Source organism: Lissotriton vulgaris, chromosome 8, assembly GCF_964263255.1.
Source record: "Lissotriton vulgaris chromosome 8, aLisVul1.2, whole genome shotgun sequence".
Classification (NCBI taxonomy): domain Eukaryota; kingdom Metazoa; phylum Chordata; class Amphibia; order Caudata; family Salamandridae; genus Lissotriton; species Lissotriton vulgaris.
This window is the reverse complement of record NC_141696.1, coordinates 1,268,974,760-1,268,998,266: the sequence shown is the minus strand read 5'-3', so window position 1 is coordinate 1,268,998,266 and position 23,507 is coordinate 1,268,974,760. Positions and strand designations below refer to the sequence as shown.

Genomic DNA, 23,507 nt, shown 5'->3' with positions numbered 1-23,507 from the left:
AGGCATTGATTCCTGACTGGAGCCAATGCATTGATACGAGAACTTTCGTGGGGCAGGGGGGTGGGTAGATTGCTTCTTGAGAAGTGCTGCAAGCCTACCTTTGAGGGCGGCATAGAAACGCCACATGTACTGTTATACTACACAGCAGCCGACTCTTGGAGATTAATGGCTAGTGGTTCGGGGGGGTTTAGAGAACCGGCATACACAGTAGAATGATGGGTTAGGAACCAAAGCAATCCCTCACCCTTACTAAAGGGTGGAGGAGCCCCGCGTTCCCTGCCCTCCTGCACGCAGGTGGTACTGTCTATCAGGGTGGCCGCAGTGAAGGCCATGGGATGGGCAGGTAGGTTCACGTTGGAAACTCCGCTATGAAGGGGACTAGACTCTTGCTGGTCGCTGCACTCCGTGGTTTCACCCAGTGGGTCACCATCGCTATATCGACCCTGGGAGACGTGCTCCATAATGGGTCCCTCAAGTCGTTTGAGGTTCGGCAGATGGAGTATCACATGCACTTCACCCAGTTATTTGTTACCTTCAGCTCCGACATGCACTCACGCCATACTTGAAAAAAGTGGTAATTCCAGAATACTCTTCTCTAGAGGCAAAAATCCTGCTCATTGACATCAAAGAGCACAAATGATCTGTCCTCTACCAGATGTTGTTGCGCAATCAACTGGATTTCATGGTTGGGGTGAGGGAGACGTGGATACAGGGTTTGGGCCCCTGGAGGACGAGGACTGGACTGAAGCGGTGGCTGCACCTAGAGAGGTGGCAATAGCCTCTCAGTTCCATTTTATTCAACTCCAACTGTTGCATCGCACATACCTCATGAGGGCATGGCTGTTCAGAAAATGTGGCTGATTGATTTGGGAAGTGGCCTGTGCTGTGGTTACCCTGCAGGAGACATGTTACACAAATTCTGACGCTATCCGGCCTTATCCCATTTTTTGGAGGGGATATTGGAGACCCTGGAAAAACATTTTGGCTGGAAAATCCCTAGGAACCCAAAATGTTTCATTCTACACATCACAGAAGACATAGGGGGAGACAGTTGCAAGAGGGCGCTTCTCTGGTTGGGCTTGCTGATAGCCAAGCGTGACATTGCAAAGGCGTGAAAAGATACGCAGCCCCACACATAGCTGGGTGGGCCACAGGCATGGATTACGGCATGTGCTTCAAACATCCAGGATACCCAGCCCGGGGTTGGCTACAGAAATATCATAAAGTCTGGAAAGATTGGGCCGAGCACAGAGGGATACATCTCGAACCATGTCCAGCCCAACCGTGGTCCTTGGAGGGGAAAATACAATCCTTTGAGAGCAGCCTCTGACTGACTTATGGGGCGATGCTTAATGTTCTGTCTTGAGTGGGGCGAACCTAAGAGGCTCATTCTGAGGCACTGCAATGTGAAATGTGGATATTTAGTTTTACTTTACTGTTGGCTTTGCACCAAACTGTGGTGTGTTAAAACTCAATAAAAAGTTTTTCAAAATAATAAAAAATAAAAAATGTGGAGCACAGATTTCGAACTTAGGGCTTATTCACAAGCAACGACAGCCAAAAAAAAAAAAAAAGAAGACAGAATAAGTTAGGTAGTCTCAGAAGTAGGAAATGTTGGGCAAAATAGCAACACTCTGTGCTGAACAACACACAAATGTTGCAGAATACCAAACTGCACCACAGAATGCAGAGACTGAGGAAGGCCAATCAGAAACCTCATCCCTGATTACGAACTTACTTTTGATAATGAACACGCGGTTCATGTACACAGGATTTCCTTTTCAACCTCCTCTTGTACGTTTTACTGTGTCCTTTTTCATTACAATCGTTTTTATGATTTTTTTAGGTCAGTATGTAAAGCGTTCAGGGCTCCTGGAGACCTTGCCCGCACACTTACCCTCATACTGCCCATTTTTCTGGAAGCAACTGATATCCAATGTACAGTTACGCAGCCTTCAATCATAGGTTAAATTCAGTAGTAATGCAGTAGGACCACAAATTAACTCACAGTTGAGCAATATTTGGCACAATTTAGTCAGAAAACAGTAAAACAATGGATGAGAGGGAGAATGCCAGGATTCCTTTCAGTTGGTCATATTATCGACTACCACCTCATTGGAATGCAAGTATATAATTGCAATTCTTAATTGTACCAACATTTATCTCTCCCAGTAAGTATGAGAGGAGTTAGGAATAGTAAGTATATACTTTAGCTTAAAATGCAAGTGGCAGGTCGATGTAGGGCATGGAGTATTATTGTAGGTCGATGTTAAAGGGGTGTATATAGTGAAGAGAAAAAAAATTCTATTTACCCCGTTATGTCACTAACATTCTTCAACAATGCGCAATTTACAACTTCCTTTGTTTAAAGATGTCTACTTTAGACCTGGGCGAAATTTTAATTGCGTGAAAATAATTGCATACGATTTGGAAATTCGCATTATGCGAAATTCTGGAAAATGCACCAATATGCCATGTCATGTTACTTATGCACTGTTCAAAGTAAAGATTTCCTATAAAACACTAGAACAACAGAACGCGAGCAGCTGCTGTTCATGTGGATTCCGTTTTTTCACTTTTTTAGTGCAAAATGTGTACTTGATGTGAGAACACGTTACACTGTAAAATATAGCATCAAATGATATATTTGCATTTCACATAATTACACGAAAGCAAATTACACGAATTTCGAACACCCCTCGGCTGCATGAGTTTTGAGAACTACTGTGTTTTTCATTCAAGTGGTGGCCCATATTAATGACCTCAACATTGTGTCATAAAACCCATCTGTCTCCCCATCTCACTATCAGCTGGATGTACTTTGCCACATTCTTGTCCCAGCATGGCACAAACATTGACCTTCAGTCTCTTCTAGTGATAGCAGTCAGTCTTATATCTTCATTTTGCTTTAACTTGACTCCTTGTACAAGGCGTTTGTTGTGTTTCCCCTCTGAGCTTGACAGACTGATTCTGTGCTATGGGGCCCCATCAGTACTTTGGTGAATGAGTTGCAGCCAGACAGACTCTAATTACTAGGTTGCTGAGATCTGGATGATTCTAAAACCCCTAGAGCTCGAGACAGTTTCCTACTTTTGAGTCCCTTAGCCCAGCCTGCACGCCTTCACTACAGAGCAACTACTCGGTCCGGTGCGTCTCCACTCCTGCACCCTTCAGTGAGGCACATACCAACAACGCCTCCATCATCCACACACTAAGGTAGAAGGGGGATATTCAACACTAAATAGGTCTGATCCCTACCTTAACAAGTGTTGTGTATTAGTACTAAAATATGTGACTTTATGCAACACGGCATGCTTGGTTTTAAGATGGCCGAATGAGAATAAGAACTGCTATTTGCCTTAAATTCTTTGAATCGAAGTATAGGCCATGCTGCAAGTGGAAAAACGAAAATGTTAGTATAAGCACTGGAGGAATTTGCACACAAAAAAACGACATGGAAAGTAAGCACCTCAGTACCAACTAAAATAGTTCTTGTGAAATATAAAAGTTCTTTTTTACCAAGTCTGCCACTCTGCATAGCGCATCGGAAAGTTGGTCAAATATGCCAACTGTTTGTGGTCCTGGTGGTGTTGTGCACACCCTTTCAACAAGGTATTCGGTTTCTTTGAGGGCTTTTTCTTGAGCTAGGTGAAATCCCTCAGGGGAGCTTAATTCAGGAACCCCAAACAGACCCTGCAATACAAGAAAAAGAGGCAAATTACAGAAAACGTGTGAAGAAGCAGAAGGACACACAAAGTTGTTCACAAGCATATACACAAAAGATGTAGCATACAGTGGATGATGAAATAAGCAGACACGAATATTTTTCAGTCGGAGGCAGCCAAAACTCTGAAGGGAAGCCTTCAGCGAGTCATCAACATCAATCCCTCCTTAATGTTGACATAACACCATATATTACACCAGTGACCCAGGCATAATCATACAGTTTGTGCCAGGAAATGAAAGGTGTAATTTTGTCCCAAATCATCAAATATTAGCCACATATATTCACTAAATGAGTCAGGTGAAATTAGCTCCGCTCTCTTGAGTGTAGCTTGCTAACTAGTCTGATTTATTTTCTAAAATGTGTGGTTCTAACCACCTCTAACCAGTGTGGCTCACTTGTTAGAGGCGGCAGACCCGGGAGTAGAGGACGGCCCGGGACCAGGGTTCAATTCCCGACGTGGCAGGGTCGTGGACCAGGGTCAGCGGACTCGATAATTCTCACCTCGGTGCCTACTCTAACCAGGAATCACACTCGGCAACTCTGGGCATTAGCTTGCCTCATCTCCACAACGGCCCCCCACAAACGCCGGGGATGCCTGGTTTCACCTTGGAGATACCCAGTAGGGACCATCTCACAGGGCAAGCCAGGACGGGTTCCCCAGCGGTCTATTCGCGCCAGGATACTCCGGTAGTAATTGAGCGCAGTATAAAACAGCATATAACATACCATAACATATTTCTAAGGCCTCTATCAAAATTAACTGTTGCACGGTGGGGGTAATACTACATCGTTTTGAACGAAGAGGTACAGTGCAAAATGAAGACACTTCACTATAATATGTGGGCAGGGTAGCTCGAGAACTCTGAACCTGTACTCTTCGCCAGGAGATCTCTGAAGTCCAATTCCATTGTTGCAGAAATCTGCAATTGAGTCATTGACATACTACTGCGCCACCTGAATATGGTCATACAATTAAAGACCTGACTCGACAAATTCAACCACACCTCTGAAAGAACTCTCACCAGAAACCTGAAAGTACTCGTGCACCACTCTAATAATAATAATCTTTATTGATTGGTTTAAAAAACCATTTACAATTTAAAACATGGCAAAATTGAATAATAGAAAGGACTGTGATGAGTTTTAAAACAATTAATTTAAAATGACATAAAATTCGGAGGGCCATTAAGATCAAGATCTGATACAGTACATCACTCTGGACTTCTTGTAGTCTCTGATTTGGATGTTGTGTCTGTTAACTCGGCCGCTCTTCTATGGTGAGGAGAGTTTGGATTGGAGTGTGGCTTCAAGAAGATTTGACGCTTTATGGACAAATTTCTAAAGCCCAATGTTTAGCTTGGTGTTTTCAAGATTGAGAGCAGCCATTATTGCTTGGCGGCAAGATCGAACTCCCAAAATAATACATTGGCCTCGCAACAGTGACCGTCTGGCTGTGAGCAGTGCAGGGCATGCACAGACGATATGTTCCATTGTTTCAGAATGGTAGCCACACAACCTGCATTCCGTGCTACTACCTGGCCGGCGCCATTTCGGGAGGTTCTTCAGAAAGGGCCATTCTCCCATCCTGTGGGCTAATAAAGTGCGTATGTGCTTGACAGGTAGCGCGGCTCCACACCCACTTTAAAATTGGCGATTACAGCCCAGGCGTGTCTCCTCTTTGAGAGTATCGCCCAGTCCGAGTGAAAGGACCACAATCTAACGTTTCTTTTTATGGCAGACTTTAACACCGGGAGAGAGGGATTTATATCCCAGAGGTCTTTTGCACCTAGTAACTGTAGACTGTAATCCAGGAGTTGCCGATGCTTGTGGCTGGTCTGATTTTTCAGTATTTTCTGCCAGAGTCGGGCCTCCAGGGAACCCTCCCGGGCGTGGCACGGTCTATGACACAGTTTAACGAATGCACCTGCCTCCACTCCATGGTGATCCTGGAGTCCCAATTCTAGTCTCACTTGAGCTGGCGAGGCAGATTTTGGAAACCGATAGGCTCTTTTAAATATTTTTGTTGTTAACTTGTTTATTAATAAACTGGTTGTGCCCTTGGTGATCTCGTGTCCATACGTCAGGGAGTTGATTACTTTGGCTTTCATTACTTTCAGCATGGGTGGGACCTAGTAGCTGTTTTGCCAATTTTGCAGCGGCCACCTCTAAGGACAGAGCTTTAATTTGTAATGCTTCTTTATGCTTGATAAAAGAACCTCTTGTATCCAGAAAGCTGCCCAGGTATTTATAACCGGGAGTTGAATCTAGCTTTGTTTTGTTGAAGTACCACCTTTCTGTTGACCTTTTTTGCTTCCCAAAAGAGATAGTCTTGGTTTTTGACAAGTGAAGCTCTAGATGGTTTCTTGTCGTGTAGGGTAGCAATTCATCCAGTAGTCTCTGGAGACCCACTTTTGTGTGACTTAACAGCACCAGATCATCGGCGTAAAGCAAATTGGTGATGCGAGTCCCATCAAGTTGAGGAGGATGGCAGTTTACACGGTCGAGAACTCGAGAGATGTCAGATATAAACAAATTAAAAAGGGGTGGGGCCAATACACACCCTTGTTTGACGCCGGTTTCAGTTCGGATCTTCCTGGAAACGTGGCAGCCTTCGCCCAGCTTGATTCTTATCCACGTTTCCGTGTGGAGTTGAATTATTATGAATTATTATATGCCCCACGATTTTAGTTTCTGCCATAACAGACCCCTGGGCACACAATTGAAGGCTGCTTTGAAGTCTACAAAGCAGCAGTGCAGCTGGATATGTTGGCATGTCGCTTTATCCATCAAGACGGTTAGCGTAATCAAATTGGTTGTAGTACCGATATTGGCCACAAAGCCCGTCTGGTTAAAAGGAAAGCACGCGGTTTTTTCCGCCCAAGCCTGTAGCTCCTCCAGTAGAATATTTGCAAAATACTTAGACTTTTGGCTCGTTTCTCTTCCCACCTTTGTAGATTGGGTGAATAACTGCACCTCGCCAAGATTCTGGGACCGTGTTGTTAAGACTGCAATAGAGAAATAAAGGGGTCAAGTATTTTGACCATAGGCTGACATCGGATTTGAACATAGCTTGAGGGAGGCCATTTGGGCCTGGGGCTCCTTCGGCTTTGGCTTTCCTTATGAAGCTTGAGAGCTTGTTTTTTAAGGCATCCGGCGACACCGTAGGCTCTGGTGAGGTATCATTCCGTTTCATTAATTCTGTGTGTTAGATCTTCAGGTGAGGTGTTTACAGGCCGAGCCCGCCTCGAGCTCTCCAGACCCGGAAGAAAGATCATGGGGTTGACAGGCTGGCGGAATCGGTTCAAGCTTCGTTTTTGTTGGTGTCTCTGAAGTGAAGAGATAAAAACTTACTCCAGACTGCTTCGTTAATGTTTGCACTACCGTACCAACTTGCACTTTGTTTGCTCCTATTTACAAGAGACCAGAAGTGCTTTGGGTTAGGATTTTTACTTTCATGGATAAGCTTCAGCCAGAATTGATCTGAGGACGCTAGTTTTTCCTTTTGTGTGGCGATTCTGAAAGCCGCTTGAGCTTCCTTGTAGTTATCTAAGTAGATTTTATTGCTGGGGATCTTTCTTGATTGACGGAGTGCTCGGTTCCGCTCGGTTCTTAATTTCCTTTTGGCTTTTGAGATAGAAAATTGAGAAATGTGGTTTCTCGGGCCCCTCCTTACAGGAAGTTCTTTGAGAAGGAGATTTGTAAGAGAGGTCTAGCCACTAACGACATGAGTATTTAGCTCTAGAAATTAATGTAATAGGGCTCTGCTTTTTTCCGTCAGGGATAGGGCCGTGGAATCTGACCACTTTAACCGCTTTAGGTCCTCTTTGTGGCTGCCTGAGTGAGTGTGGGCCAGTTCTTGATGATGTGGGTTGCTGGTGGATAGTGTTAGTGTTATTATTTGTGCCCGGTGATCACTCTCTCCTTGTGGAGCAATTTGATAGCTCTCGATCCAGGGCAGTATTTCTCTGCTCCCTAGAGTAAAGTCCAAAAACGAGAGGGCTCTACCATCTGACCGGGTCCAAGCGCCCATTCAATAAGGTATATCCTAAGCTGTTGAACTGCATTACCACATATTCACCCAATGTTGATGATTTGTTTCCAACAGGAATTGACTGGGATGAAAAATGTGGAGGGATTCTTGGGGGGTCCGGTCCTGTGTCGTCGGCAAGATTGCAGTAGAGATTAGTATTGAAGTCACCTGAAATGATACTTGGTGTACTGCCATACTTGCCAATTAGGTCGCAGATGGAGTTGATCAGGCTGTCCATTTTGGATTTTTTCATAGTGGTGCAGGGGGAAATATAGGCGTTAAGGATGAGCAGCTGAGGGTCCGTAAGCGAGCTTCCCAGAATTATTCCAGAGAGACAATCCTCCTCAAATTTAATCTGTTTGATGCATTTGGATAATTTGGTTGATACATAGATCCAGAGACCGCCACTTGGTCTGCCGAACTTGGACTGCCTGGTGGCAGGTGTCAAACTCCAGAAAGCCCACTATTGGAATACTTTCTCCTGCCCATGTCTCCTGTAGAAGGAGGATGTCGTATTCTTTTAAAAGGTCCAGGGTGGCGGGAGATTGTTTTTCCAGGCCAAATCCGTTGATGTTCCAGGAGCATATCGTCAGACTGCTGTTAATGGTGGTTCAATCGGTCTGGTTTCTGGATAGAATCCCCGGCAGCCATAACCAGTCTGCTTCACCAAGGTTTCGCTGGTCAATTGCAGGCTCAGGGGTTCCAGTTGGCGAGCTGCCTCTTGCGGACCTCAGTACCGAATAGGCAGCTAAGGAGGAGCTAGAAGTACGCACCTGGTTGTTTTCCAGTATTGAGGGGTGACGAGGGGCACTTGGTATTGTTATTGTTATACCCCAGGTTTTAAATTGGTCAGTTTTCGTCAAGACCAAATCCCAGGTTGCCGGTGTTACCAGTGTTACTTGCGTAGCTTCGCCCGTGTTAGATCCGGTAGATGGAATAAATTTGATAGCGATTATATCTCTCAAATGTAGGTGGTTTAGGTCTGGTAGTGATTTGAAAAGTTTTAGTATATTCCCTCGGTTGAGGATGTCGTGAGGGTGTCTCGAAGTAAATTCTGGGATGAGCAGCAGTTTGGTATTTTGGGGGCTGCTTGGGGAATCACGGGGCTCATTGGCCATTACTGGCTGATTTTGCTTTGGTTTTTCTTCGGAGGGCCTTCTTGACAATGTAGATATAGTGAATGCTAAAAGGGGCAATTCCTTATGGTTGGTATTTGAGGATTGTGGGAGATGACTTATTTGTGGGCACCAACTTGTGACAGCTTGCTGAGTTTGTATCGTTCTTACGACCAGATTCTATAGCTGTACTCTGAGTACGTGATTTGATTTCCTCGGCGATAAGAAGACAAGACTCTGTTGCTCTGCTTCCGATACTGGGTGCTTTGGTGATGCTTTGGTGATGGTTGTTTAGAATCAGGTTTTACTTGTACTGATGGCTGGAGGGGGTATCCCAGAACTTGAGGTAGCCCTGACTGCTGGCTGGTCCGGGTTGTGGGTTTTGTCTGTGGGGGCAACTGGTTCGATAATAGTTGCGGGCTTCTCAGTTCTCCTTTTGAAAGTTATGCCGATGCGGCCGATGGGACGTTTCCTGGAAGTACTGTGCCGCTCCTAGCGGAGTTACTCATATTTGAAGTTGTTGTGCCAATTTTAAGTTTATTCCAGCTTTTTCGTTGTCTTTTCTTTTCCCTTTTCGACAACCGGTGTAAAGTATGTTTTTTAGATGGTTTGATGGAGAGTAGATTAGCGACTGCTGTCTCTGTGGGGTTTGGGAGAGTTGAACTGGTGTGTACTTTCAGGCAAGGTAGATCATGTGCCTGGCTTAGAGCCTGAGTTGAGGTGTCTGGCGACTCGGACTCCGAGGGTTTCTTTATTTTCGTTAGGATGGCTGAAAGGAATTGGGGCAGAGATGAGAGGGAGTCTATTATAGGGGAGCAGCAGCACACTGATTGCAGCAGTTGAGTTTAGGCTTGGGCTTTTTTATTAAGAGCGTTGAGTGCCTCCAATTTTTGGTCGATCCCGGCAGTGTACACCGCAAGTGTGTTTAGCAGGAGCACCTGCATATCCATCTTGTCTGAATGATAGGTTAGTGCAGCTGAGGTTGTTTAAAGGGTTTGCAATAATGGACCATAGGTTATTAAGGTTGGCCGAAGGAGAACTGTCCTGCCTTTCAGGCTCTTTGGGTTCAGTATTGAAGAAGAACGATAGGTCCAGAGAATTGTCAATTATGTTAATATTTGACCCTTCTCAGATGACCGTTTGGTCGGCTTCTTCCCCTTGATTCACCTTGTCCAGAGAATAATCTGATTCTGCTTGGACTGAGATGCTACAAAATGCTTGTGGATAGGCCCCGGCCTGTAATAGTGAGGCTTTTGGACTCTTTTGTAGCTTGTCTGATTTAGTATCGGTTGAGGAGTAAAATATGGATGCAGAAAACAGACTTAAATTTTAAAATGGTTGAAAAGTTGACGGGTCAACGTTGCTATGGGTTGTTACCTTGGAAGAAGCCTGTTCTAGATGAGTTGTATGTTGGACTGAGGGTTGGAGGGGAGCCTGTTGTGGTTGACTGACGTCCAGGGCTTCTAGAGCGCTTTTACAGGGAGATTCTGTTGTTGATAAAGTGCTAGATTGCCTTAAGACGATGGGCCCTCCATCGACCCTGTGGATCAGTGTCAGAACCGTCATTTGATATGGCCATAGCTCAGAGGCTACCGACGCGAGTACCTGCCGGGGATGGGGGGGGGGGGGGGGGGGGGGGTACCTGTTGTTTGTCCTGGGTGCTTGTAGTATTCTTCCGTGCTGTAGCTGGGATTTGGTCCTAAAGTAGTCCCTTAGTAAGGCCTTGATTTTTGTTGGTTTAGATTGTTCTTTAGAGCCAGATGTTTGCTCCTCGGCGGTTAGATAGGCATGTACAGGCCCTGGATCAGAAGCTGTCCTTGGGTTTACTGATGTTTCGTGAGGGGAGGATACCATTGGGGGTTCTACCAGAAGATCGCAGAGGACCATTTTCTTTGCACTTTTTTCGGGGAGTTTTGATGGGGCTTTCCTTACTCGTCCTGACCTCATCCCGGGATCCTTTTTTCTTTCTTTCTTTATTAGTTTATTTATTTATGTTTTAAGGGCCGCAGGGCTTCCCGATTGATCCAAGAAATTCCTGTCGGTTGGTTTGGGTAAGGGTCCGGGTTGGTAGATTGGGGCAGTCAGGTTGGATTACTATGGGCCCTTGATTTTTTGCTGTAGTTTTATTGTGTTGTAATCGGATGTTATTGATTATTTGCTTGTTTTTACAGATTGGTTGCTGAGTTGTTCATTTGAGGTTTTTTTTGTGTATTAAGAGCCTACCAGTTTGCCAATGCCAGATGACCCTTAGGTGGTCCTTAGATGGTTCTTGGGTCTCCGGTTATCTAGGGTCCCGAACGGTCGAGTGAATTATATTTCCTAGCTTTTTCCTTGTTCTTTCTTTGCGTGTGTCTTTTTATTGTTTTTGTCCTTCCAGCCCCTCCTGTGTATTGATGAGGTGTTAGAGCTGATGCTGATGGAGCTGATGATCGTTATTAATAATTTTGATTTGCAAGAGGTGTTATTTTTTTTCTCCAATCCTTTTTGAAATGATTTGTGAAAGGTGGTGGAAGGTGGTAGAAGAGCTGGAGTGGGCGAGAGGAACGCTCTGGCCAAATTAACGGCACTGCTTATTCTGGGCGGACCGCCTCTGCGAAAACTCCCACTAGACTGCCGACAGCCGGACTCGCTTCCCCAAATTTCACTGGCTCCACTTACTATTTCGTCATTGCTGTTTCCCCAATGGGTGTCTTGAATCTGCCGCTCCTCCATATGTCTGCACGTCTGCACAACTGCACGTCTGCTGCCTCTGAAGTCTCGGAGATCCAGAGGTCCCGCAGTGTCTTGCCACATCTCCACTTCCGGGTCACAGCTGCAGCACCTGGGTCCCCCACACCTCACCCTCGCCTTACCTTGCCCCTCCTCGACCCACCTGCCCCCCTCTGCCGCAGCCCTGCTCACAGCCTTGCAGTGGCTGCTACTGGGGGAATGGGGTGAGAGACTGGGGTGGTGGATGAAGGGCAGAGGGCTGGGGTCGAGAAGAGATGGTGATGGACTACAACCGTGCCCCCCAGGCCACAAGACACAGGCCACAGGAGAGGCTCAGGAGTCACGAGTGGGGTCACAAAGGAGGCCCAAGAAAGTGTCACTGCACTGGCCACCGCAACACGGCAGTCCGCTTTGCAGTCCTCTGCGGTCCTCCGCAGTCCTGGACCACACCAGCCGCTAAAGAAGGTGGGGTTTAGGACAGCAGAAGCAGGTTAGAGAGCGGGTTCAGGAGTAGGAGCGGCAGAAGCAAAGCGTCTCTCTCGCCGTGACCGGGGGGGGGAGCAGTGCAGACGGTACTGCCGGCTGCGATGAGGGACCGGGTGGGGATCCAGGATCGAGACAGGGACCGCTGCAGCCACTCACAGGCCCCCCTGCAGTCTTCTGCGACTCCACGCAGCCTCTAAGCGCCTCTATGCGCCACTTTGCGCCTCCTGCTGTAATTCGCGGGTTACGTGGCTCCCAGCACAACTGCGGAGCACAACTGCCAAGCCGCAATTCAATTCAATTTGAGCACGGCTCCAGCTGCGGTTCGTCGTTCGCTGATCCTACTGTGGCTCTCAGTGCAGGGGTTCAAAACTCGAGGCTCGCGGTATCAAGGGTCACCCTCCCGCTGCCCGCTACCTCTTCACCGCCGCTGCTGCTCAGCTTGGTTCGGGAAGGGGGGCGGCGGCCGGGACAGCGCCTGCCGCCTCCTTGCTTCACCGCTTCACCTACCGCTGCCTCGTCTCGCCTCGACTGCTGGGTGCACAGCGCGCGGGATGCATAAACACGAACTGGACTTCCCTCTGTCCAGGATTCGACAGACCGAATCGTTACTCGTGCACCAGCTTGTAACATGACCATGTATCTAGGGTGTGAGGCACACCCTAGATACACGTTGCCCTGCACTTGTGTAACTACCCTTAAAGCACACTCCCCTTCCCTAACAAAGCCATCTGTATTCAGACTAGGTCCTTGAACAACATCAACCTCCCTACCGTAGATAAGACATCGAGCTGCACATTTTCCACCAGAAATCTTTACCGTCCTGCCCACATAAGGATTTGCCTTCAATAAACTACCACTGTGAAGTTCCTTACTACCAGGCTCCACCATACAACACTACTTTTCAAAGCTTATAAAGAGCAGTTTGATGGTTGGCCAAGTTGCTCATTACATTCAAAGCATTTAGAAGGAAACTAAAATGAAAATCGTGCAAACAACAAACCGGGCGACAAGCTCCAACTCACACACTACCCAGAAGACCAACAGCACTACTCTCTTGTTGTCCTTCAATAGAACTCTCCAAGATCACAGAATTCAAGAAGCAGATTGCTACCTCAAGTGTTCTGTTACAATAACAGGAAATCGGAAAGCCCCAGGCAACCACATCAGAGAGAAGGTAACAAATCTCAACAAGATCCTTACAAACCAAATAATACTCATGCCCCAAAACCAATCAACCCATGTTACCAAGAGAGCCATCTTGCACTCTGTATAAATTAGCTCGGAGGTTTCTTGAAAAAGTATACAAACACCAGCCAACAAAATGTCTGCTACTATAAGACAATGATTAAGATAATTATTTGTTTTACCTTTCCTGACACCTTGGAAAGCACAATCATTAACCCATCTTTAGACTCAGCATAATTTGCAACACATCAGAAGAGTGTATTCTTTAAGACATTATTGAAGTAGCCGAGACTGTATCCAAGAGACCTTACGATCGCCAACAAGCACCTTCCTGATGGAGTGAGCAGCAGGCCAAGATCTAGCAAAATTCACAGACGTAAACAGGTAACATCCAGGCAGACATGCACTTCAGAGATGCATAGAAGCAAACTTATTTGCCACTCTGGACACTCTAAAAACCAATGGAGCACCTGCTCCATTTCTGTTGGAACTCATTGATCACCTTTGATAGTGTGTTTCACTTTATCACCCGCCAACTCACTGAGATGGAAGTATTATGCAGCATAAAATTGCATCTTGTTGTTTCTCACGAAAGAAGACCTTATCTTCCACCACCCAGCTCTGGTCTCCTCATCTTACTAGATCACCTAAGTGACACAGGGCTCTCATGGCTCCTCTTCAATCTATACCTCAGTCCACATTCTCCTGAGATACAGCCCTAAGGTCCAACCTGCTAAATTAGGTAGAGAATACCAAAATCCTCCAGTCCTTCTAAAAGCAGATATGGCATGCATCCTCAAAAGCTGCAAATCTGGATACAAGTCTACAAACAATCATCAGAACCCAAAGACCTGATCTTCAGAGTCCCACAGGGATCATCTTTCAAACCCATTTTTCAACATATACAGGACTCCTCTGGTTAGCATCATCAGATCCCATTCGATCAACAACACCTCCTACGCTGATAACACCCAGCTCATTTTTCCCCTATCAGACGACACCATCACCACCAAGACAAACTTCAAACAATGCATGACCAGCGTGTCCAATTGGATGAAAGAAAACTGATCAAGCTCTACATCAACAAAACTGAAAAGTTGATCTTCGGGAATAAGAGCTCACCTTAGGACTACACCTGGTGGCCCGCAAAACCTCAACACACACACACACACACCCCAATCGGCCTCGCTAGAAACGTAGGCCTCATCCTGGACACCAACCTCACCATGAAGTCTGAGGTCAACACTGTTAGCTCCTCATGCTTCCCCATACTCTGTATTTTACGTAAAATCTTCAATTAGCTCCCACTGAACATCAGGCATACCATCACACAGGCACTAATCAATGGCAACGCACTCTACAAAACCATTCCAACCCATCTTCTTCACAGACTTCAAACCATCCAAAACTCTGCCGACAGACTCGTCCTTGATCTCCCACGCAGAGCCCACTGCACACCACTCCTTAGAGAGCTCCACTGGCTCCCCATCAAGAAGCGATGTCTCGATCAAACTTCTCACACATGTATTCAAGTCATTATATAAGGGACCCACATAGCTCAATCACCGGCTTCACTTCCACCAACCCACCAGAAAGCTTCGCTCAGCATCACTGTCACTCACACACACACCCCACATCCACAGAAGCATAACTGGAGATCGATCATTCTCCTACCAAGCAGCCAAATCCTGGAACGACCTACCCAGCACATCAGGGCTGCCTCTTCACTTTTTGAACTCTGCAAGAAGCTAAAGACCTGTTTAGGTTTCGGACTAGTGAAGGCTGCGCTTTCGCAGTGTCGCTCTGAGACTTTATGTCTACAGTATGGGGGCTTAAACACGTCCCTCTTCTCCGTTGGCTGGCCTCCTAAATGCTGGCCAGCCATTGGAGGAGAGGGGCGTCACTCCGTTTAAGCCCCGTCTTTTTCGGATTCGGGGGCGTGTTTTTTTGCTTCTTTCGGTTTTCTTTCTCTCCTCTTCCCATTGGCTGGAATTCTACCTTCCTGCCAATGGGAAGAGGAGAGAATGAAAAACACGCCCCCAAATCTGAAAATGGCAGTGCGTTTCTCCAAGGCATTTCTGCTTCCCCTCGGAGAAACGTGGTGGTGTGCATGGCGTTGCCCGACCGGCCGCGCAACAGACAGAGACTTCCCCCGCCGGTAAGTTTTATTGCCTCTGTTCCTTGCCTGCGCTCCTCTTTTCGTGCCTCTGTTCCCTGCTTGTGATCCGGTTTTTCGTGCCTCTGTTCCCTGCTTCAATTCACTCCCTCCGTAGACGCACCTATGCCCGTTTTTCGTGCCTCTGTTCCCTCCTGCTTGTGATCCGGGTTTTCATGCCGCTGTTCCCTCCTGCTTGTGATCCGGTATTTCGTGCCTCTGTTCCCTCCTGCTTGTGATCCGGTATTTCGTGCCTCTGTTCCCTCCTGCTTGTGATCCGTTTTTCTGTGCCTCTGTTCCCTCCTGCTTGTGATCCGGTTTTTCGTGCCTCTGTTCCCTCCTGCTTGTGATCCGTTTTCTGTGCCTCTGTTCCCTCCGGCTTGTGATCCGGTTTTTCGTGCCTCTGAACCCTGCTTCAATTCACTTCCCTCCGTAGACGCACCTATGCCCGTTTTCTGTGCCTCTGTTCCCTCCTGCTTGTGATCTGGTTTTTCGTGCCTCTGTTCCCTCCTGCTTGTGATCCGGTATTTCGTGCCTCTGATCCCTCCTGCTTGTGATCCATTTTCTGTGCCTCTGTTCCCTCCTGCTTGTGATCCGGTTTTTCGTGCCTCTGTTCCCTCCTGCTTGTGATCCGTTTTCTGGGCCTCTGTTCCCTCCTGCTTGTGATCCGTTTTCTGTGCCAGTTCCCTCCTGCTTATGATCCGATTTCTGAGCCTCTGTTCCCTCCTGCTTATGATCCGTTTTTCTGAGCCTCTGTTCCCTCCTGCTTGTGATCCGTTTTCTGTGCCTCTGTTCCCTCCTGCTTGTGATCCAGTTTTTCGTGCCTCTGTTCCCTCCCGTTTGTGATCCAGTTGTTCTTGCCTCTGTTCCCTCCTGCTTGTCATCCGGTTTTTCGTGCCTCTGTTCCCTCCTGCTTGTGATCCGTTTTTCTGTGCCTCTGTTCCCTCCTGCTTGTGATCCGGTTTTTCGTGCCTCTGTTCCCTCCTGCTTGTGATCCGTTTTCTGTGCCTCTGTTCCCTCCAGCTTGTGATCCGGTTTTTCGTGCCTCTGTTCCCTCCTGCTTGTGATCCGTTTACTGGGCCTCTGTTCCCTCCTGCTTGTGATCCGTTTTCTGGGCCTCTGTTCCCTCCTGCTTGTGATCCGTTTTCTGTGCCAGTTCCCTCCTGCTTATGATCCGATTTCTGAGCCTCTGTTCCCTCCTGCTTATGATCCGTTTTTCTGAGCCTCTGTTCCCTCCTGCTTGTGATCCGTTTTCTGTGCCTCTGTTCCCTCCTGCTTGTGATCCAGTTTTTCTTGCCTCTGTTCCCTCCTGCTTGTGATCCGTTTTCTGAGCCTCTGTTCCCTCCTACTTGTGATCTGGTTTCTGTGCCTCTGTTCCCTCCTGCTTGTGATCGGTTTTCTGTGCCTCTGTCCCCTCCTGCTTGTGATCTGGTTTTTCGTGCCTCTGTTCCCTCCTGCTTGTGATCCGTTTTCTGTGCCTGTTCCCTCCTGCTTGTGATCCGTTTTCTGTGCCTCTGTTCCCTCTTGCTTGTGATCCGGTTTTTCATGCCTCTATTCCCTCCTGCTTGTGATCCGTTTTCTGTGCCTCTGTTCCCTCCTGCGTGTGATCCGGTTTTTTCGTGCCTCTGTTCCCTCCTGCTTGTGATCCAGATTTTTCGTGCCTCTGTTCCCTCCTGCTTGTGATCCGGATTTTTCGTGCCGCTCTTCCCTCCTGCTTGTGATCCGGTTTTTCTGTGCCTCTGTTCCCTGCTTCAAATCACTCACCTCCGAAGACGCACCTATGCCCGTTTTCTGTGCCTCTGTTCCCTCCTGCTTTTGATCCTGTTTTTCGTGCCTCCGTTCCCTCCTGCTTGTGATCCGTTCCCTCCTGCTTGTGATCCATTTTCTCGTGCCTCTGTTCCCTCCTGCTTGTGATCCGGTTTTTCGTGCCTCTGTTACCTCCTGCTTGTGATCGTTTTCTGTGCCTGTTCCCTCCTGCTTGTGATCCGTTTTCTGTGCCTCTGTTCCCTCTTGCTTGTGATCCGGTTTTTCATGCCTCTATTCCCTCCTGCTTGTGATCCGTTTTCTGTGCCTCTGTTCCCTCCTGCGTGTGATCCAGTTTTTTCGTGCCTCTGTTCCCTCCTGCTTGTGAGCCGGATTTTTCGTGCCTTTGTTCCCTCCTGCTTGTGATCTGGATTTTTCGTGCCTCTGTTCCCTCCTGCTTGTGATCCGGTTTTTCGTGCCTCTGTTACCTCCTGCTTGTGATCCGTTTTCTGAGCCTCTGTTCCCTCCTGCTTGTGATCTGGTTTCTGTGCCTCTGTTCCCTCCTGCTTGTGATCTGTTTTCTTTGCCTCTGTCCCCTCCTGCTTGTGATCTGGTTTTTCGTGCCTCTGGTCCCTCCTGCTTGTGATCTGTTTTCTGTGCCTCTGTTCCCTCCTGCTTGTGATCCGTTTTCTGAGCCTCTGTTCCCTCCTGCTTGTGATCTGGTTTTTCGTGCCTCTGTTCCCTCCTGCTTGTAATCCGGTATTTCTTGCCTCTGTTCCCTCCTGCTTGTGTGTGTGTGGCTCTGTCTGTGTGTGTTTTGTGGCTCTGTCTGTGTGTGTGTGTGTGTGGCTCTGTCTATGAGTGTGTTTGGCTCTGTGTGTGTGTGTGTTTTTGGCTGTGTGTGTGTGTGTGTGTGTGTGTGTGGCTCTGTCTGTGTGGCTGTGTGGCTCTGTCTGTGTGGCTGTGTGTGTGTGTGGCTCTGTCTGTATGGCTCTGTCTGTGTGTGTACCTCTGTCTGTGTGGCTCGGTCTGTCTGTGTGTGTGGCTCCGTCTGTCTGTGTGTGGCTCTGTCTGTGTGGCTCTGTCTGTGTCTGTGTGTGTGTGTGTGTGTGTGTGTATGTGCGTGTGTGTGTGTGTGTGTGTGTGTATGGCTCTGTGGGTGTGGTTCTGGGTGTATGTGTGTGTGTGGCTCTGTGTGTGTGTGGCTGTGTGTGTGTGTGGCTGTGTGTGTGGCTCTGTGTGTGTGTGTGTGTGTGGCTCTGTGTGTGTGTGGCTCTGTGTGTGTGTGGCTCTGTGTGGTGTGTGGCTGTGTGGATAGCTTTTTTTGTAGGTGGCTCTATGTGTAGGTGGCTCTATGTGTGGGTGGCTCTGTCTGTGTGAGTGTGGCTCTGTCTGTGTGAGGGTGGCTCTGTCTGTGTGAGGGTGGCTCTATGTGAATGACTGTGTGGGTGGCTCTGTATGTGTGTGTGTGTGGCTTTGTGTGTGTGGCTCTGTGTGGGTGTAAATGCAATAGGTCATGCCATTTATTTATGTTTTAAAAATCAAAACATAAATAAAAATAATGTCATGAGCAATGTCAATAGCTCTAACTTTAACAATGCCGAAACCATTGCATTGTAAATGCTTGTTGTTATTAGTGTTGCTGGACCATAGAGACTGTCTGTACTCAGACCCAGCCTAAACTCACCTACTCAGGGCCTGGGTACTATCACTGATGACAAGCAGGGCTCTATAAATATACCTTGCATTACATTACACATGAGGATTTGACACCCTTGCACATTCAAGCTATATTCACACAGATAAGTTGATGTTGGAGATGAAATTTATTTTGTATTTAACCCCGGAGTTACTTGGACCGGATAAGTTGTGAAGTTTTAAATATACACACTAGAAAAGTGAGGCCAGTTCAGTGCCACTCAACCTGCGTTTGTTGGAAATGTTTCCTAAATCTATGCCAGAAGAATAGATAAGTAAACACATTTTTCTTGCTCTTGTAATAGTACAACGTCACATAGACCAGCTTTTAATTAGAAAGGAAGGTCCTACCCATGGAATATGGTTCCAGGACATTTCTAACAATATCCTAACAAAGCAGAGTCACAGACTCCAGCCACCTGTTTGAGGGAACCTGCATTGTGGAAAGGATTTCTCTGTTTGGTAAGATACTTGGAGAGGTAGAAATGATGGAGAGGTAGAAATGATTGAAAGGAACCAGTGACTGAAAGCAAAGAAATGTCTAAAACAGAGATAATGACTAAAACATGCTGAACCTATCGTCACAGAAACTTTCAAATTTTGCCCTTTGACAGTACAGTTAGAATTACTTACAGAGCACCCAAACAACAAACTGCACTACAATTTCATACTAATGGCACACTGACCTACAGAAATACCAACAATATATTTGACAAAACAATTTGCACTGTGAAGCATGTAAGAACTTCTGAGTTTGCATTAGGGCCTTTGGCAGCCCAGATACCTCACTAAGTCAAAACATTAAAAACCAGAGACTAGAGGAGGATTTTCCAGCGATCAGAAAAGCCCTAACAAACCAAAACATAATTTACTACCTGATAGCACTACTAGAACACAATTCAAAACGCTACTTATCACAAGACAGACATAAACACAGTATATACTGACTGAGTGACCACAACATGGACAGATCAACTGAGGTCTAATCAAAACACACAGTGCATTAATGGGGCCAAACAGTGAAAGAGGTCACACTATATATTAAACCCCAATCAGACGTCATTAAACAAAGCATCATTCTAGAATGCTTATCGTTGGCGATTGGTAAAGACTCTGAGGTGTGCAAAGTAAGCTATTCTTTATCTCTACAATAGATGGCCACTTTAAAATTAACAGACCTGAATATATTAGTCTGAAAACATTCTTCAGAGATAAGGTGATGTATTTTAATCTATCCCCTTATATACTATAACATACATATCAAATCAGCAATAGGTTGTATTATTGCAATAGACATGTAAGAACCTGCGTTAATTAAATGTTAAGATCAAACGAAAATACTGCATTGAACGATTTAGCGAAATGACAATGTCACCTAATCTGAAAAACAATTATCATCTGTGTGCACGTGAGTGTTGAACTGAACAGGTGTAGGGCATAATCTAGCATTCGTATGGCATCGAAACGATTTCTGGAAGTATGGGGTATGACTTTCTAAACGTGTAAATATATATATGCGTGCCTAAGTGTCCATAATGCCCAAAAATAAAACAGACTGATACACAGAACTTGCTGCGAGCCTCACACTGATGAACAGTCTGCACACGATTTGCTGTCCGAATTTCACTGACACCTTGGCCCGGACAGCCAATCATCATTAGGCATGCATGCGGAACCTGATTTTCAAGCAGGCTACACAGCTATGTGCTCACCGTGCTCTTGCCCGATAGCTCAAATAGCCGCTGCTGCCTGACATTGAAGGCTGCCCCCACAGGAGACCAACTGGTGCTGACCCCCCTGCGCAGCTTGGTGTGCCTGATCGCCCCTCGCAACAGACTCCTGACGCCCAGCAGCATCATGGCTCTGCCCTTAAGTGGACCACTGCCCCTCAGTGGAGAATGCTACCGGCTCTAAACTTAAGGAATCTTCCTGCCTTTCAATGCTCCCGGTTCCTGCATGCTGTCGCCAAGAGCTGTCGTAAAATCAGGCCGTCGCATCCAAACTAGTCTACGTCGCAAAATGGCACACTTAGGCCGCCATCTTGGGTGAGGTGCCGATTTTTAAACTTTCAGTTGTAATAAATAAAAGTCGTTTTTTTAAATCATTCTCGACCCGTTACCTTCCTCTTAATTGGCTACTGCGCTGCACTAGAAGGTGAGTCACGGACAATATCTTCAACCAAGGTAAGACGTTTTGCTGCCCGTAGTTGATAATTGTCAATCTTTGAATTGGAGGCATGCACATTTATTGCGGAGAGAGCAAAGAAATCTAGTGGGTTTATTGTGACCTCCGTAGAAGCTGAGCAGCTCTTTTATCAGAACTAAAAACAAACATTTGCAATGCAATAGGTCTCGCATTTGCGAGAGTTTAAGCCGGTATTGGCATTGTAAATGACAATGCCTTTTATTGATCTGTTTTGATAAGTAACACATAAATAAAAGGCATTGTCATTTACAACGCTAATAGTTCAAACTCTTGTAAATGCCAGACCTATTGCCCCAGGTTTTTCATTCCACTTAAAGCCCTGGTGTCCACCCAACAAACCAATGCATATTCTGTTGCGCCAATGTCACAGTTCCATGAACCAGTGTACGCATAATATGCTTAATTGAGCTAGAAAATCCTTTTAACATTCTTGAAGGTTTTTTTGGGGGGGGGGGGGGAGGGGGGGGGTTTGCAAGGGAGAGAAATTCCTGTAATTCAGTCTTAAAATAATGCAGGGTAAGGTGATGGGCAATTCTGCACAGGTAGAGGCAGGAGTGTAGGAATGCAGCTCTACCACGGGATTAATACACGGAGCCTTATCTGTTATTTAAACTCTTTTATTCTCGGAGCGCCGGGGCACCGGACCTCTCTTTACCGGACTCGGCGCCGAAACAAAATGGCCGCCTTCTGGTTCCTGTCAAGCCCTTCCGGTTCTGGCCTTCGCTGGTCGGAAAGCTAGACCGTCACCACATATCTCCCCCCTTAAACACCTCAACAACAAGTACATGACGCCAATAGTCTTACTTGATGCACATGGTTAAGTTCTCAAACTTCTTAGGGACTCTCACGATTCTTCCTGCTCTCGTTCTCACTGCTTCTGCTCCCTTCTTACCTCCCAGGGTACTTGGGACTGTGTGCAGCCCTCGTCTCTCGCTCTTGCTACCTTCAGCTACTGCCGGTTTCTCTTTGCCCATCTCCTCCTCGCTTCTCTTCACACTTGCAACACCTCTGACCTCATCATCGGCGATGTTTCCGTTCTCTGTTTCTTCTACTTGCTCTTCCGTTCTCTCTACTTGCTCTTTCCTTCTCCCACCCATTCTTTGGCTGGGCACTTCCTCTTCCAACTCCATGTCACCTTCTGTTTCCGTCTCCCATCTCAGTATTTTGTTGCATATCGCCATCCTGTCTTGTGACCACACTTTGCCGTCGCTCAGCAACGCAGATCTGGCATATGGTTCTAGGACTTGCAGGGGTGGGGTGAACTTACTTTCTCCTTTCCTTTTCAATGTCGCTACCTTCACTCTCACCCAGTCTCCTTTCTCCAGTGTCACTTCTCGCGCATTTCGTCGTTTGTTGTAGTGCTCTGTATAAGCCTCTTGTGCTCTCTCCAGATTCCTTTTCACTATCCCCGGAGACCATCTGCTTTGCACTACCATCAGTCTCCACACTATGTTGTCCTTTGTGAATGGTTCTCTTCCCCTCAAGACTTTGAAGGGACTGTAACCTGTACTCCCAGGCGTGATGCGGTACGCCCACAGCATCTTGGGTAATTCCTTTTCCCAATCTTGTCCATCGCTTATGACTGCTTGGAAGGTTCCCATTATGACTCTCTTGAACCGTTCGGCCAGTCCATTCCCTGCTGGGTGATATATGGGAGTGTGCTTCACCTCTATTCCGTTTCTGGACATAAGCGCTTCCCATTTGGTTGACACAAACTGCGGTCTGTTGTCATATGTTATTATTTTGGGGATTCCCTCCTTCACAAATATTGCATTAAGAAATGCTAGTACTGCATCAGTGTCCACTGTTTCCTTAACCTCCACTTCTGGCCTCTTAGAGTACCTGTCCACCAATACTATGGCGTATTTCTGTATTCCCTTGATGTTCAAGATGGGCCCTATTATGTCTATGGATACCATTTCCCATGGGCTGCTGGGCACGGGGAACTTGCCCAATTGTGGTCTTACCAGGGTTTGGGTTTTGTCTGCCCTGGAGCAAGAATCGCAATTTATCACGTATCTCTCCACGTGGGTGTCAATCGCCGGCCACCAATACGCCTGTCTGGCCAATGCTTTGGTTTTCGTGATCCCTTGGTGTCCTTCATGTAAAATCGCCAACAGGTGTTCTATCAGTCCTTGGGGAGGAATAACTTTGTCCCCTCTCATTAGGAACGTGGGGTTCTCTCCTAGGGACAATTCTTCTCTCACCTCCCAGTATTTCTTCATCTTTTCGTCTAGGTGCCTTTTCTCCGGCCAACCATGTGTCACATACCCCTTGATCGCCTCCACGTCATCATCTTGCCTGTACGCATCAGACCATTCCTGTTCGCTGATGACCTGTTCCATGTCCTGCATTGTCGCCACCATGTAACCCTCCCATCCAGGGGGTTCCTGTTCGTCTACTTTTTCTTTGGCAGCTGCTCTGCTCAAGAAATCCGCCACCTTGTTCCTGGGT

At 46.9% G+C, this 23,507-nt stretch overlaps 1 protein-coding gene across 1 annotated transcript in view; it reads right to left on the bottom strand.

Annotated features, from left to right (window-relative positions):
• The window catches only part of MIPEP (mitochondrial intermediate peptidase), an 833,321-nt gene extending 812,496 nt beyond the window's left edge, over positions 1–20,825 (bottom strand). Inside the window, exons 1-2 of the mRNA XM_086935192.1 lie at positions 20,561–20,825; positions 3,520–3,693 (exon numbers count right to left, since the gene is read on the bottom strand). Coding sequence (XP_086791318.1) covers positions 3,520–3,693; positions 20,561–20,707 — 321 coding nt within the window. The 5' untranslated portion in view covers positions 20,708–20,825. The remainder of the gene's footprint in view (positions 1–3,519; positions 3,694–20,560) is intronic.
• Positions 20,826–23,507: the final 2,682 nt, after the last annotated feature.